This window comes from Pseudophryne corroboree, assembly GCF_028390025.1.
Source record: "Pseudophryne corroboree isolate aPseCor3 chromosome 8 unlocalized genomic scaffold, aPseCor3.hap2 SUPER_8_unloc_5, whole genome shotgun sequence".
Lineage (NCBI taxonomy): Eukaryota > Metazoa > Chordata > Amphibia > Anura > Myobatrachidae > Pseudophryne > Pseudophryne corroboree.
The window spans coordinates 89,959-104,493 of record NW_026967623.1 but is presented as its reverse complement, the minus strand read 5'-3'; the positions used below and the strand labels follow the sequence as shown (position 1 = coordinate 104,493).

Here is a 14,535-nt window from a genome sequence, read left to right as displayed (position 1 = left end):
TCAGCCTCCTTCTGTACCACCTGTGGCCCCTTGGGATCTGTCGGTGGTTCTGGAGGCCTTGCAAGAGTCTCCATTTGAACCTCTTGCGTCTGCAGACCTTAAGTGGCTTTCCCTTAAAGGTTTTTTTTTTTTTTTTTTTGCTGGATATTGCTTCAGCTAGAAGGGTCTCGGACTTGGGTGCCTTATCCTGTAAGTCCCCCTATCTGATTTTTCACCGTGACCGGGCGGTTCTTAGAACGCTCCCGGGTTATTTACACAAGGTGGTGTCTTCCTTCCACTTTAACCAGGAGATTGTGGTTCCGGCCTTTAATTCTCCTGAGTTGTCCTCTAAAGAGCGGTCTTTGGCTGTGGTACGGGCTCTCCGTATTTATGTTTAGAGAACATCCTCCATTAGGAAGTCTGATTCTCTCTTTGTACTGTTTGGTTTTCACAAACGTGGCTGGCCTGCTTCCAAGCAGACTCTGGCCAGATGGATTAGAATGGTGATTGCACATGCTTATGTACAGGCTGGCCTTCCAGTTCCTGCTACCATTAAAGCCCATTCTACTTGATCTGTCGGACCTTCTTGGGCGGCCCACCGTGGTGCAACCCTTGAACAGTTGTGCAAGGCGGCTACGTGGTCCTCAGTGAACACGTTCATTAGGTTCTATGCTTTCGATACTTCTGCCTCCCAAGATGCTTCCTTTGGACGCCAGGTTCTTGTGCCCACTACAGTGCATCCCCTCCCATAAGGAACTGCTTTAGGACATTCCCGATGTTAATCCTTGTGGAGCTCAGTGTACCCCGCAGCAGAGAATGAGATTTATGGTAAGAACTTACCGTTGTTGAATCTTTCTGTGAGGTACACTGGGCTCCACAAGGCGCCCACCCTGACGCACTTGGCTTCTGTGGGTTGGTATGGCATTAGCCGCTGACACCCTCTCCTGTGGTGAGTGTGTGTGGTGTATGTGGCTACTCACGATTGTCGTCTCTGGTACCTGCTACTGCATTGGACTGGTTAACGAAACTGAGCTCCTGTGCACGGAAGCGGGGTTATAGAGGAGGCGGCACTGTGCATCTTGGGAAAAGTCAAAGCTTTGAGCCTGTTGGTGCGTCGGATCAAGATCCTACTCTACACCCCAGATGTTAATCCTTGTGGAGCCCAGTGTACCTCGCAGAAAGAGATTTAACAACTGTAAGTTCTTACCATAAATCTTTTTTTCCTACATTTTCTTCATAAACGTGTGCTGCTAATACTGCATATAAAATGTATAAGACATTATGTGGACAAGTTCCTTTTGAGACTCCATATAATGAGGTGAAAGCGGAAGTGCGTTACCGCAAGGTGTGCATCACCGGAAGTGGCATCAGTTGGAAAGCACGCCGGAACTGCAACTTCTTCTATTTCTCTTACGTCCTAGAGGATGCTGGGGACTCCGTAAGGACCATGGGGTATAGACGGGCTCCGCAGGAGATAGGGCACCTAAAAAGAACTTTGACTATGGGTGTGCACTGGCTCCTCCCTCTATGCCCCTCCTCCAGACCTCAGTTAGATTCTGTGCCCAGAGGAGAAAGGGTACAATGCAGAGAGCTCTCCAGAGTTTTCTGTTTTAAAGAAATTTGTTAGGTTTTTTATTTTCAGGGAGTCCTGTTGGCAACAGGCTCCCTGCATCGTGGGACCGAGGAGAGAGAAGCAGGGCTGGCTTGTTAAGTTGGGCACTGCTTCTAGGCTACTGGACACCATTAGCTCCAGAGGGAGTCGGAACACAGGTCTCACCTGGGGTTCGTCCCGGAGCCGCGCCGCCGCCCTCCTCACAGATGCCGAAGATAGAAGCCAGGTGAGTATGAGAAGGCAAAGAAGACATCAGGCGGCAGAAGACATCAGATCTTTATGAGGTAAGCGCACAGCGGTAAGCTGCGCGCCATTGCTCCCAGTACACACACACAAGCAGGCACTGAAGGGTGAAGGGCGCAGGGCGGGGCGCCCTGGGCAGCAAGTTTCCTCATTATTTGGCAATATAAAGCAGGATTAAGCTGTGGGACAGTAAATCCTAAAATCCCCCGCCATTTTTTATATAGAATTACTGGGACCGAAGCCCGCCGTCGGGTGGGCGGGGCTTGATCCTCAGCACTAACCAGCGCCATTTTCTCCACAGAAACTGCACGAGGATACGCTGGCTCAATGATCTCTCCCCTGCTGAACCTTCACAGGCTGGAAAAAAGAGGAGGGAGGCACTTTGGCGACGCAGTGAGTGGGAATTAAGGTTATATATATAAAAAGCGCTATCTGGTCATATATATTCCAGTGTTTTTAAGCGCTGGGTGTGTGCTGGCATACTCTCTCTCTCTGTCTCTCCTAAGGGCCTGGTTGGGGTTTTGTCCCCTAATAGGTTAATCCCTGTGTGTGGGGGGTGTCGGTACGTGTGTGTCGACATGTCTGAGGCGGAAGGCTTCTCCAAGGAGGAGGTGGAGCAAATGAGTGGTGTGTCCCCGTCGGTTGTGCCGACTCCAGATTGGATGGACATGTGGCATATGTTGAATGCAAGTGTGGCATCTTTACATAAACGGCTTGATAAGGCTGAACTAGGGGGGACATCAGGGGGTCAATCCTCAGACTGGACCGACTCACAGTGCCCGTCGGGGTCTCAAAAGCGTCCCTTAACACAAGACACTACTACCGACACGGATTCTGATTCCAGTGTCGACTATGACGAAGTAAAATTGCACCCTAGGGTGACTAAAACCATTCAGGGTATGATTGTGGCAATAAGGGATGTGTTGCATATTGAGGATGAACCCTCGGTCCCCGACACAAGGGGTACACATATTTAAGGGAAAGAAACAGATTATTAATTTTCCCACATCTCATGAATTAAATGATTTCTTTGGAAAAGCTTGGGAGACTCCGGAAAAGAGACCGCAGATCCCCAAAAGAATTTATATGGAATACCCCTTCCCTAAACAGGACAGGGAGATTTGGGAATCACCCCCCACTGTGGACGAGGCCCTGACGCGCTTGTCCAAGAAAGTGGCGCTACCGTCTCCTGACACAGCGGCCCTTAAGGACCCTGCAGATCGCAGGCAAGAAACTACCTTAAAGTGTATTTATTCTCATACGGGTGCTGTGCTAAGACCGACAATTGCGTCGGCATGCGTGTGTAGCGCAATTGCAGCTTGGACAGATGAGCTGACAGATCACTTTGATAATATGGATAAGGATACTATATTCTTAACTCTAGCCCATATAAAAGACGCAGTCTTATTTATGAGGGATGCTCAAAGGTACATTGGATTGCTAGCTTCTAGGGCCAATGCCATGTCTATCTCGGCGAGAAGATCCTTATGGACTCGCCAATGGACGGGTGATGCGGATTCCAAAAAACATATGGAAGTACTACCCTATAAGGGAGATGTATTGTTTGGGGATGGGCTGACGGACCTGGTTTCCACAGCTACAGCAGGTAAATCAAATTTTTTACCATATATTCCCCAACAGCAAAAGAAAGTACCACCCTATCAGATGCAGTCCTTTCGGTCGCACAAGTCCAGAAGAGGTCGGGGATCCTCTTTCCTTGCCAGAGGTAAGGGCAGAGGCAAAAGAGCACCTGCTTCGGCAGGTGCCCAGGAACAAAAGTCCTTCCTGGCTGCTCCAAAACCCACAGCATGACGCTGGGGCTCCCCTGAGGGAGTCCGCACCGGTGGGGGCACGTCTTCGACTTTTCTGTCAGGCCTGGGTCAGATCAGACCTGAATCCCTGGGTGTTGGAAATAGTTTCCCAGGGTTACAAACTGGAATTCGAGGAGGTGCCCCCGCGCCGATTTTTCAAATCGGCCCTACCAGCTTCCACATCGGAAAGGGATGTAGTGTTAGCTGCAATTCAAACGCTGTGTATACAGCAAGTGATAATCAAGGTTCCCCTGCACCAACAGGGAAGAGGTTACTACTCAACCCTATTTGTGGTCCCGAAACTGGACGGTTCGGTCAGACCTATTTTGAATCTGAAATCCCTAAACCTGTACATAAAAAGATTCAAATTCAAAATGGAATCACTCAGAGCGATAATAGCCAACATGGAGGAGGGGGAGTTTATGGTGTCTCTGGACATAAAGGATGCGTACCTTCATGTCCCCATTTATGCCCCCCCCCATCAGGAATACCTGAGATTCTCTGTACAGGATTGTCATTACCAATTTCAGACGTTGCCGTTTGGACTTTCCACGGCCCCCGAGGATTTTCACCAAGATAATGGCGGAAATGATGGTGGTCCTGCGCAAGCATGGAGTCACAATTATCCCATACTTGGACGATCTCCTGATAAAAGCTAGATCAGGAGAGAAATTGCTGAGCAGTGTAACGCTCTCTCTGAGAGTGCTCCAGCAACACGGTTGGATTCTAAATCTACCGAAGTCACAGTTGATTCCGACAACTCGACTACCGTTCCTAGGTATGATACTGGATACGGAACAAATGGAGGTCTTCCTCCCAATAGAGAAAGCCCAGGACATCCAGATCATGGTCAGAGACCTGCTAAAACCGAAAAGGGTGTCAGTTCACCAATGCACTCGAGTTCTGGGAAAAATGGTGGCGGCCTACGAGGCCATTCCCTTCGGAAGGTTCCATGCAAGGACTTTTCAATGGGACTTTCTGGACAAGTGGTCCGGGTCCCATCTGCACTTACATCGGAAAATTACTCTGTCCCCAGGAGCCAGAGTGTCCCTCCTGTGGTGGTTGCAAAGTGCTCACCTGCTGGAGGGTCGCAGGTTCGGAATTCAGGATTGGATCCTGGTTACCACGGACGCGAGCCTCCGAGGATGGGGAGCGGTCACACAAGGAAAACATTTTCAGGGACTTTGGTCAGACCAGGAGTCCTGTCTACACATCAATGTGTTGGAACTCAGGGCCATTTACAACGGCCTTCGACAAGCGGAGAGTCTTCTTCGAAACCTACCGGTACTGATTCAATCAGACAATGTCACAGCAGTGGCTTATGTGAACCGCCAAGGCGGGACAAGAAGCAGAGTCGCGATGGCGGAAGCCACCAGGATTCTTCGCTGGGCGGAAAATCATGTAAGCGCACTGTCGGCTGTCTTCATTCCGGGAGTGGACAACTGGGAAGCAGACTTCCTCAGCAGACACAATCTCTATCCAGGAGAGTGGGGACTTCATCAAGAAGTCTTTGCAGACATAACACGTCTTTGGGGAACTCCTCAAATAGACATGATAGCGTCACGCCTCAACAAAAAACTTCGGAGGTATTGTGCCAGGTCTCGGGACCCTCAGGCAGTGGCTGTAGACGCTCTAATAACACCGTGGGTGTTCAAATCAGTCTGCGTGTTTCCTCCTCTTCCTCTCATCACAAAAGTGTTGAGGATCATAAGGCAAAGAAGATTACAGACGATACTCGTTGTCCCAGACTGGCCTCGAAGGGCCTGGTACTCAGATCTAGAAGAGATGCTTACAGGAGATCTCCTGTCCTGTATGCTGCCAATAAGATTGGCGCACCTGCTTCGAAGCAGACTATTGCTCGCTGGATCTGTAATACGATTCAGCAGGCTCACTCTACGGCTGGATTGCCAGTACCAAATTCGGTTAAGGCCCATTCCACTAGGAAGGTGGGCTCTTCTTGGGCGGCTGCCCGAGGCGTCTCGGCATTACAACTTTGCCGAGCGGCGACTTGGTCGGGGTCAAACACTTTTGCTAAATTCTACAAGTTTGATGCCCTGGCTGATGAGGACCTAGCGTTTGCTCAGTCGGTGCTGCAGAGTCATACGCACTCTCCCGCCCGATTGGATGCTTTGGTATAAACCCCATGGTCCTTACGGAGTCCCCAGCATCCTCTAGGACGTAAGAGAAAATAAGATTTTAAACTTACCGGTAAATCTATTTCTCCTAGTCCGTAGAGGATGCTGGGCGCCCGTCCCAGTGCGGAAACTCTGCAAGACTTGTATATAGTTGTTGCTTAAATAAGGGTTATGTTACAGTTGACATCGGTCTTGGACCGTTACTGTTATTGTTCATACGGTTAACTGGTTTTGTATGATCCAGGTTATGTGGTATGATTGGTGTGGGCTGGTATGAATCTTGCCCTTGGATTTCTAAATCCTGCCTTGTAGTGTCCATCTCCTCTGGGCACAGTTCTCTAACTGAGGTCTGGAGGAGGGGCATAGAGGGAGGAGCCAGTGCACACCCATAGTCAAAGTTCTTTTTAGGTGCCCTATCTCCTGCGGAGCCCGTCTATACCCCCCACGGTCCTTACGGAGTCCCCAGCATCCTCTACGGACTAGGAGAAATAGATTTACCGGTAGGTTTAAAATCGTATTTTTTCCGGGAAGGACTTCCCCAGTGACAGTCTTCTAACCATTTACAGCTGGGACAGACCGCTATGGTGAAGTGGATTACCTCCATCTGCTATGTTTTTGATGTATTTTAGATGGGTTAGCTACTCCATGTCTAGCATTAGGTTTGTCATTTGTGTAGTTACCATTAAATATTGGTACATGGACTTTCTCTCCACATACCTTGAAAAAGATACCTGTATGGTATGGAAACGTGATGATGAAGAGAACGTGGGGACCATTTGGACTCAGACCTGTTTGTCCAGGGACACCTGTTTTTATTTATGCACATACCCCATCTGTCTACTTTGCTTGTAGACCGTTGCTATTGGTGTGAGTCCATCTTGTGTTTTCATGTGTTTTATTGTGGGGCATTAGATGACAGTATTACACTATTTGGAGTTTTATATGCTATGGAGCGTTACGTTACGGTGAACCTAAGGGGATATCATGACTGGCACTGTCTCTCCATTGAATGCCTATTTGTCTAAATTAATAGTAGACCAAACAATTGTGTGAGTCTTTGGGAGAAATTTGATCTTATAAATCTGCACCATGATGTTCTTGGTCTCTGAGTAATTTATAGGAATTACCGGTGTAAATCATATGAAGATTAAACAGCTGTAGTGCTCATCATAGAAAAAGACTTTGACAGTATATGTATCTAGCGGCCATAAATACAGTGGTATTTGTTGTTTTAGTTTACTACATTTATAGGGTGTTTTTTACACCTTTTCCAACCAGCTTTCTCTACTTCTAAGCGCAACTATCGTTTCCAACACACAGAATTGTCTTCTCACAAAATTATATAGTTACCCAAGTATAGTCTGGAGCTGACAATTACATATTGTAGCAACTAAAATAGAAATGTAACTTATCCAAAGTACACATTTCACGTCCTCGGAATAACATGACGGCGAAGCATCAGACTATATTCCAGAGAATCCTAAAATTTGCTGTATTAAAAGTATGTCAACGTTTAGGACAGTTAAGGAAACGAAAAATGTATTTCTTGTATTTGCTTCTTTTATATGATTCTGTGATTCGATATTATCACCTGTGCTAAAACTGACGCCAGAAGAAGCGCAGCCACAAAGCGCTGTTACGTGACCTGTAAGCTCATATCCTGGTAGCAGGGTCTAACAGTCTCCAGTATATGTCATCATAATAGAAACCAATCTCTGGCTTTTCCCATCTGATCGTTGCAATTATGTTTCAGTGAATCGCAGGTATTTAGCAAAGGGACACTTTCAGGTGCTGGCTTGGTCCATACTCTCCACATTCCAGACTGTGCAACATTGTGTCTCGTAGCTACCGACACCCAAATCCTCACACACTTTGGCTCCTGCTCCCCACTATTGGTATGAGTGGTGGCTTGCCTGGCCCAGCCAATGTTAAGTAATGTGTTCTGGAGCAGAAGAAAAGTGATAAATAGCAACTCTAAATGATCAATATCATTGTGCAATAAATATGGAAAGTTATGTGTCGCTGGAGTAAGTATATTTTGCTCCTGCTTATGACGGATTGATATAAAGCAGAGGCGGTCAAAATGGTGATCGCGATCTACCGGTAGATCACGGAGCTCTCGTCGGTAGATTGCGATCCAAGTGTGACTTGCCGACTCTGTGAGTCTGGAGCATTCCCAATGATGCATTGCGCGGATGACATCATGACGTCAGCCGCACAATGCACGATTGGGAACGCGATGTGAGGAGCCTGTGCGCCTGCTGGATCTGGTTTGATCCAGCCAGCTAAAGTAAGTATATCTGGCACTGTGGGACCATATCTGGCACTGTGGGGGCATATGTGTATCTGGCACTGTGGGACCATATCTGGCACTGTGGGGGCATATGTGTATCTGGCACTGTGGGACCATATCTGGCACTGTGGGGGCATATGTGTATCTGGCACTGTGGGGGCATATGTGTATCTGGCACTGTGGGGGCATATGTCTGGCACTGTGGGGGCATATCTGGCACTGGGGGCATATGTGTATTTGGCACTGTGGGGGCATATGTGTTTGTGGTTTTTACTTGTGGGGGTCAATGTGTAATTTCGTGCGAGACAGTCATTACACCCTGTGCAGCAAGGCTACGGCCCTTTTTTGTTATACCACGCCCCCTTTTTGTTATGCCACGCCCATTTTGGGGTGCGCGCCTGCGGCGTGCAATTATCCCGCGTACGTAGATCACAAAAGCTTTTCAGCTTTCAAAGTAGATCAGTCTCCAAAAGTCTGCCCACCCCCTGATATATAGCATAAGTTTTATGGGAATCAAGTCATTCCTCCAGGAAAATTTTAATAAACACTTTTTTTTTTTTTTTTGTAATTTTACTAAATGAATTCTTAAAATAACTTTTTATAGAAGTTCCATTCCGAAAGTGTACAATTTATTTCAACTTTAATTATTCCAGTTCTTGCTGTAAAAACAAATAAAAATATTTAAAAATAAAATATATATCTAGGTTACCAAATTCTGCATTATTTTGGAGCAATGTTACGACAATCCAACCGGTCTCTACAAAGTCTCCAACTTGCGATCTTCTCACCTGCTGCAAGGGGCAGATTCAGAGCCCTGATTTGTTGGTGCTGCTACGGATTTCAGTTCAGTTCTGGGATATGCGGACAACACTGTCACCGCAGGGAATCAGGACTGTTCCACTACACTTAGAACCACAAGTGTGCACATATTCTTATATTATGGAGGAGTGGGGCAGAATTTACGCTCCCAATGCTCTAAGTGGTCTGTTAATGCAAAAATTCAGCCTGGGTATAAATCCTAAATTGCTTGTAAAATGAATTTCTTTTTCATCCACTAGAGGTCACTGGAGTACTCTTGGGATATGGACGGTGCGTAGCAGGGAAGGCTCATTTAAATATTTAAATGTGTAACCCTCCTCTTCCCTCCTCCATACTCCCAGGATCCTCAGTGTTTTTTATGTGCCTCATGGAAGCACATCATGAGCTGAAAGCTCAATTTTGATTTTACTTTTTACATTTTCATTTTTGATTTTGATTTTACAGACAATCCCTTCCCCACTTACTAAGAAGTGTGGGTCCGGGATTGTACTCCCTCCAGCCGCTGCTGACACGTGGGCGCTTGTAGGAAAAGCACGGACGTGTCAGCCAGGCAGCATACGATCCCTTCCCCACATACAAAGAAGTAAGGGTCCGGGATTAAGCGGCCATCTCCTCCACATGAACAGGCCAGAGAACGCTGGGTGGAGGAGATTTCTAACAGGAGTGATATATCTAAGTGCGCTTACAGCGCAGCTGCCCACAGGAGTACAGTGGCCGAAGCCGCGTACGGTAGCTTCCGACAGCTGCCGCAAGGTTAGTACAGGGGCGGCCAGCTCTCACTGCCGCCCGCCATGTATAGGAGGCTGCGCTGCTATTTCAGAGCGCCCGCGCTGCACGCCGCCCGGCCGCTCGTACAGGTATGCCGGCCGCTGTTGGTAGCCGAGTGTTGTCTGGAAAGGGTTTTCTTCGGCTGAGTATTTAAGCTTAGCTGCTATGGATCTCAGCCAGGTTAGTATGATTTCAGCATCAGGGTTGACACCAAAATTAGGGAAATTAATCGCTGCCTACGGCGTGAAAGTCTGTTTACGACCATTTACAAGTTCCTAATGGAATCACGCTACACCAGCGGTCAAATATTATAGACATCAGCCTTTCCGAGGCTCTTCTACAGGAGCTGGTCTTCAACTGAACCACTGACCGTCGTTCGTTCTGCCAAACCAGTGGCTTGGTGAGCTTTTCATTAATCTTTGTGGAACATATCTTCAGATGTTCCATTGGTTGTGATGGCGGAAATCTACAGATCTGTGAATCCACAATTTAGTGTTTAAAATAAAGTTCTATTGTTTACCATGCTGGGTTCTTTTCCCAAGGCAACATCCAAGCCAAGCTTGCCTGTGTCAGAACGCACAGAGGCAGTCCTGTAGACCGCAATTCAGTCTCTTGTACATTCAGTGTTATTACTACAACTTCTTTTCTGTAGTACCACAGCGGACTGCTCCATAACCATATTGATCCTAAAAAGGCTCAATCAGTACGTGACTAACTACATATTTTTTAAATAAACTTCCTGCGGTCAGGGATTGCGTGTTACTATAGAAATCGTCCTGTCACTAAAGCTCAGGGACGCGTAGTTACGTTTTCAATTTTTGTCATATCAGGCATACTTCAAGGTTTGCAGTACAACAAAACCATTATCATTTCAGACACTACTATTTGGCCTCTCGTCAGCGCCTCGGGTAGTCACAAGGGTGCTGTCTGTGATAATAGCTACTCTCAGATTCCAGGTAGTGATAATGCTGTGCTTAGACAACCTTCTTATCAAAGCTCCGTCTCAACAAATACTCCTTCAAACTACTTTACTAACGTACAATGTGCTATTTCAGCACGATTGGATGGTCAACTTCTGCAAATCAAGCCAGGTTTCGTGTCGAGGAATTTCATGCCTTACGACACAGAATGCACAAGGTATTCGTTCGGTAATACAATTTGTGCTCGATCCACAGAAAGTCTCGGTGCACTTGTGCTTGCGACTGTAAGAAAACATACGTAAGTTTTATAAGCATTTTTTTTCGGAAGTTGCACTCATGTTCTCTTTAACTGAATCGCACAGTGGTCAGACATTCATCAGATAATGCGCTTATATCTAAGAACAGTGTATCACTATTCTCATGCCACCACATACTCAATCTCACCGCGGAGAGACTGTTCAGAGTCTAGATTTACCTCATTCAATTGGGGAGTAGTAATACTACATAGTGTATCTTCACACCAGGTCTGACAATAAATGTCCTAGTACTCCAGTCAATGTACAATACACAGCGACAGTAAGTTCACGTGTTCCAGTCTCAGGTGATTCCTCAGTTAGAAGCGCGACGGCAGTCGCATAAATCACCAAACAAAGAGGGACTTGATGTCGCAGGGCTAAGCGACAAGTTGCTGTAATCCCAAATGGTGCCGAGCATCACCAAGTAATATTGTCGGCAGTGTTCGTTCCGAAACCCGACTACTCAAAAGCGGTTTATCTCAACCTTCAGCATTTTCATTCACCGTAATGCGAAAAAAAAGAAAATTAACAGGTGTTACAAATTTACTTACCAGGTAAATCCTTTTCTTTGAATCCATAGGGGGTACTGGACGCCCACCCAGAGCAGTTTTTCACTAGCTTGTAGTAAGGTCAAGAAACCTTATGGTGACACGTTATCACCAACTAATTCTGATGTTATAGTGATTATCTATGATAGTGACAACTTTCTAGTTGTCCGTTATGTTAGGTGTCAACTTTATTGTTGTCCGTTTATAATGTTATATGTAATTCTCCATTGTTCACCTCTCTGTCGCTCCTATTCGGCTCAGTAAAAAACACTGAGGATCCTGGGAGTATGGAGGAGGGAAGAGGAGGGTTACACATTTAAATATTTAAATGTGCCTTCCCTGCTACGCACCGTCCATATCCCAAGAGTACTCCAGTGCCCCCTGTGGATTCAAAGAAAAGGATTTACCTGGTAAGTACCAAAATCCTATTTTTGGGGTCTATAATGAAGGTGCGGTTAAAGTCTGATTAGGTCACTATGGTTACATCTGCTTCTTACTTGTCTCCATGTCCCTATTCTAAGGGGGGAATGTAAGAGGGGGTGAGAATCATTTACATGACAAAATCAGCCTTTGAAAAAAACAGTGGAAATCTCCCAAAAACTCTCCCTTTCTGATTCTCACCCCCCATGTCTGTTAGTCTGGTCCTGTAACATGACACGTTGTATGATATCTGTAGAAATACTGGCTGTGTCGGTAACCGTTCTCTGCGTTCTGTTCTACAGCATTTGCCGAGCTCCAGACCGACATCAATGAGCTGACCAATAATATGGACGGAGTAAAGATCCCATTTCTGGATTACAAAACCTACGCTATGCGGGTCTTGTTCCCTGGCATAGAAGACCACCCTGTACTCAAGGAGCTGGACGTGAGTGGTAGTAGGCTGTTTATATAGCGTCATTTCTAGTAACATCCCTGCAGAGCGATGAACGTGGCCGGGGGAGTAACTAGCCTCTGAGGGTCCCCGCGAGTCACATTGTTATCACTGGATTCTGTTTCTTTAATAAATTTAGGAAGAGTTTTTCTCCTCAGTGGGGAATTAGTCTTCGTTTGGTTCCAGCTCATGTGTAGAACCATGGTCTGTGCACTTTGTTCTTCTGATAAGATAACAAATTAGAAGTTACTAAAATAATGGAGCCATTATGCACACTACATGTTGGATTAGGGAATTAGGATAAACCCCAGCAAAATAAACCTCATATTGACCTTGGTCTCAAGTCGAGAACTGAAAAGGAGAAATATAACCATAAATGACCTTGTATTCATTATTTGCCAATTACTTTTTCAGTAAAACCGCCTTCATGTTAATTAAAAAGTTTGACTTTCACTTTGCTTTAGTTGAGCACAAATCCTTTATATGGGAAATCTCCTTTTTCATGTCCTCCAGATCCCCCCTAATGTGGAGAAAGCCCTGAGACTCTTTGGCCAGCTCCTGAACAACAAGACCTTCCTACTGACCTTCATCCACACCCTGGAAAACCAGCGCAGCTTCTCCATGCGTGACCGTGGCAACGTAGCCTCACTGACTATGGTGTCGCTCCAGGGCAGAATGGAATACGCCACCGTCCTCCTCAAACAGCTGTTAAGTGACCTAATCGAGAAGAACCTGGAGAGCAAGAACCACCCTAAACTACTTTTGCGCAGGTGAGAAGACGTGTGTGTATGTATACACAGTGCATCCGGAAAGTATTCACAGTGCTTCACTTTCTTTTTCATCCACTAGGGGTCACTGGAGTACTCTTGGGATATGGACGGTGTTAGCAAGGACTGGGCACTGAATATTCAAATTTCAGTAACTCTCCTCCCCTCCATACTCCCAGAATACCCCAGTGTTTTTTCGGTGCTCACATGGACAGGAAGCACAAGTGTGGACCTCCAGAGGGGGACATACATTTTTTACTTTTAAATATTTTTGTTTTTATTTTTAATACATTACAATCCTTTCCCAGCTTCCACAAAAGCTATGGGTCCAGGATTACAGAAGCTGCTGCGTGCAGCTCTTGGCGTGTCGGGCCTCACAAAGGAGCCCCCTCACAGCCACATGCAGCTCAGCTACCTTCAGCTGAGGCTGCAGAAAGGACTGAACGGAGCTTGCTGGAAGAAGTCCCGTCAGAGCCCAAGTACATCAGCTACCTTCAGCTGAGGCTGCAGAACGGAGCTTGCTGTAGAAGCCCCGTCAGAGCACAGGAACCCAGGTATTTATGACCGGGGCGGTCAGCTCACGCTGCTGCCCCGCCGTGTGTGGGGACTGCTCTGTGCGTCGCCCCAGGCATCCTGCTGCTCCGTCCCCGCCACCGCTGTTATCAGCTCCCCGCCGCCGCTCCACTATTCCCGACCGCCGCTCCGAGGGACGCGCTGGACGGCCGCTGCAAGCGCCGTTCTCAGCGCTCCCTGCCTGTAATGCAATCAGACCGCGGACAGCGTTCAGTGCTGCCGCGGTCTGTCCCTGTAACGGCCGGGGGCTTAGGGGAAGGTAACCGCTGAGACCGCGGACAGCGTTCACTGCTGCCGCGGTCTGTCTCAATAACGTCCGGCAGCTCAGCACTGCCAGCGCTCCCTGCACACACTAAGGGTAGCAGGGGGGGGGGGATGTCGGCGCCTCTGATCACTCAGACCGCGGACAGTGCACACTGCTGCCGCGGTCTGTCCCTGTAAAACAGCCCTCTAGTAACTAGTGAGCTCATGCTGGGCAGTCAGGAGTTTCCCTGTCCCTATTACTTGTAGCGCAGCTGCAGGGGGGGGGGGGGGAGAGATTATGCCACAGCAGCAGCAATACATCTATACTAAAAAAGGGGCTGCATTGTGTTATCTATGCATTCGTGTAGCATTTGTTATATCATACAAGATGTTATACCATAGAAAATGTATATAAAATACTGTATGTATATATGGTCATGTAAGGAAATATGCTATATGTTCTTTGACTATAAGCACATGGATGGAGGCCATTTTAATCATACTTTCTGTTTCTTTTCCAGAACGTTCCTGTCCTAAAACACTGCTCCTCCGGATGGCGCAGGGGTGTTGGTAGGAATTTTTGAGTCAGGTTTCTTATGGTCTGGCCACGTGCACTGCATTTTGACCATATACACATTTTCGCAATTTTACTGAGGT

General features: G+C 47.0%; 1 protein-coding gene across 1 annotated transcript in view; it reads left to right on the top strand.

Moving 5' to 3' along the window:
• Nucleotides 1–14,535, top strand: part of PLXNA3 (plexin A3) — a 511,209-nt gene that overhangs the window by 439,762 nt on the left and 56,912 nt on the right. Inside the window, exons 21-22 of the mRNA XM_063950477.1 lie at nt 12,147–12,289; nt 12,809–13,065. Coding sequence (XP_063806547.1) covers nt 12,147–12,289; nt 12,809–13,065 — 400 coding nt within the window. The remainder of the gene's footprint in view (nt 1–12,146; nt 12,290–12,808; nt 13,066–14,535) is intronic.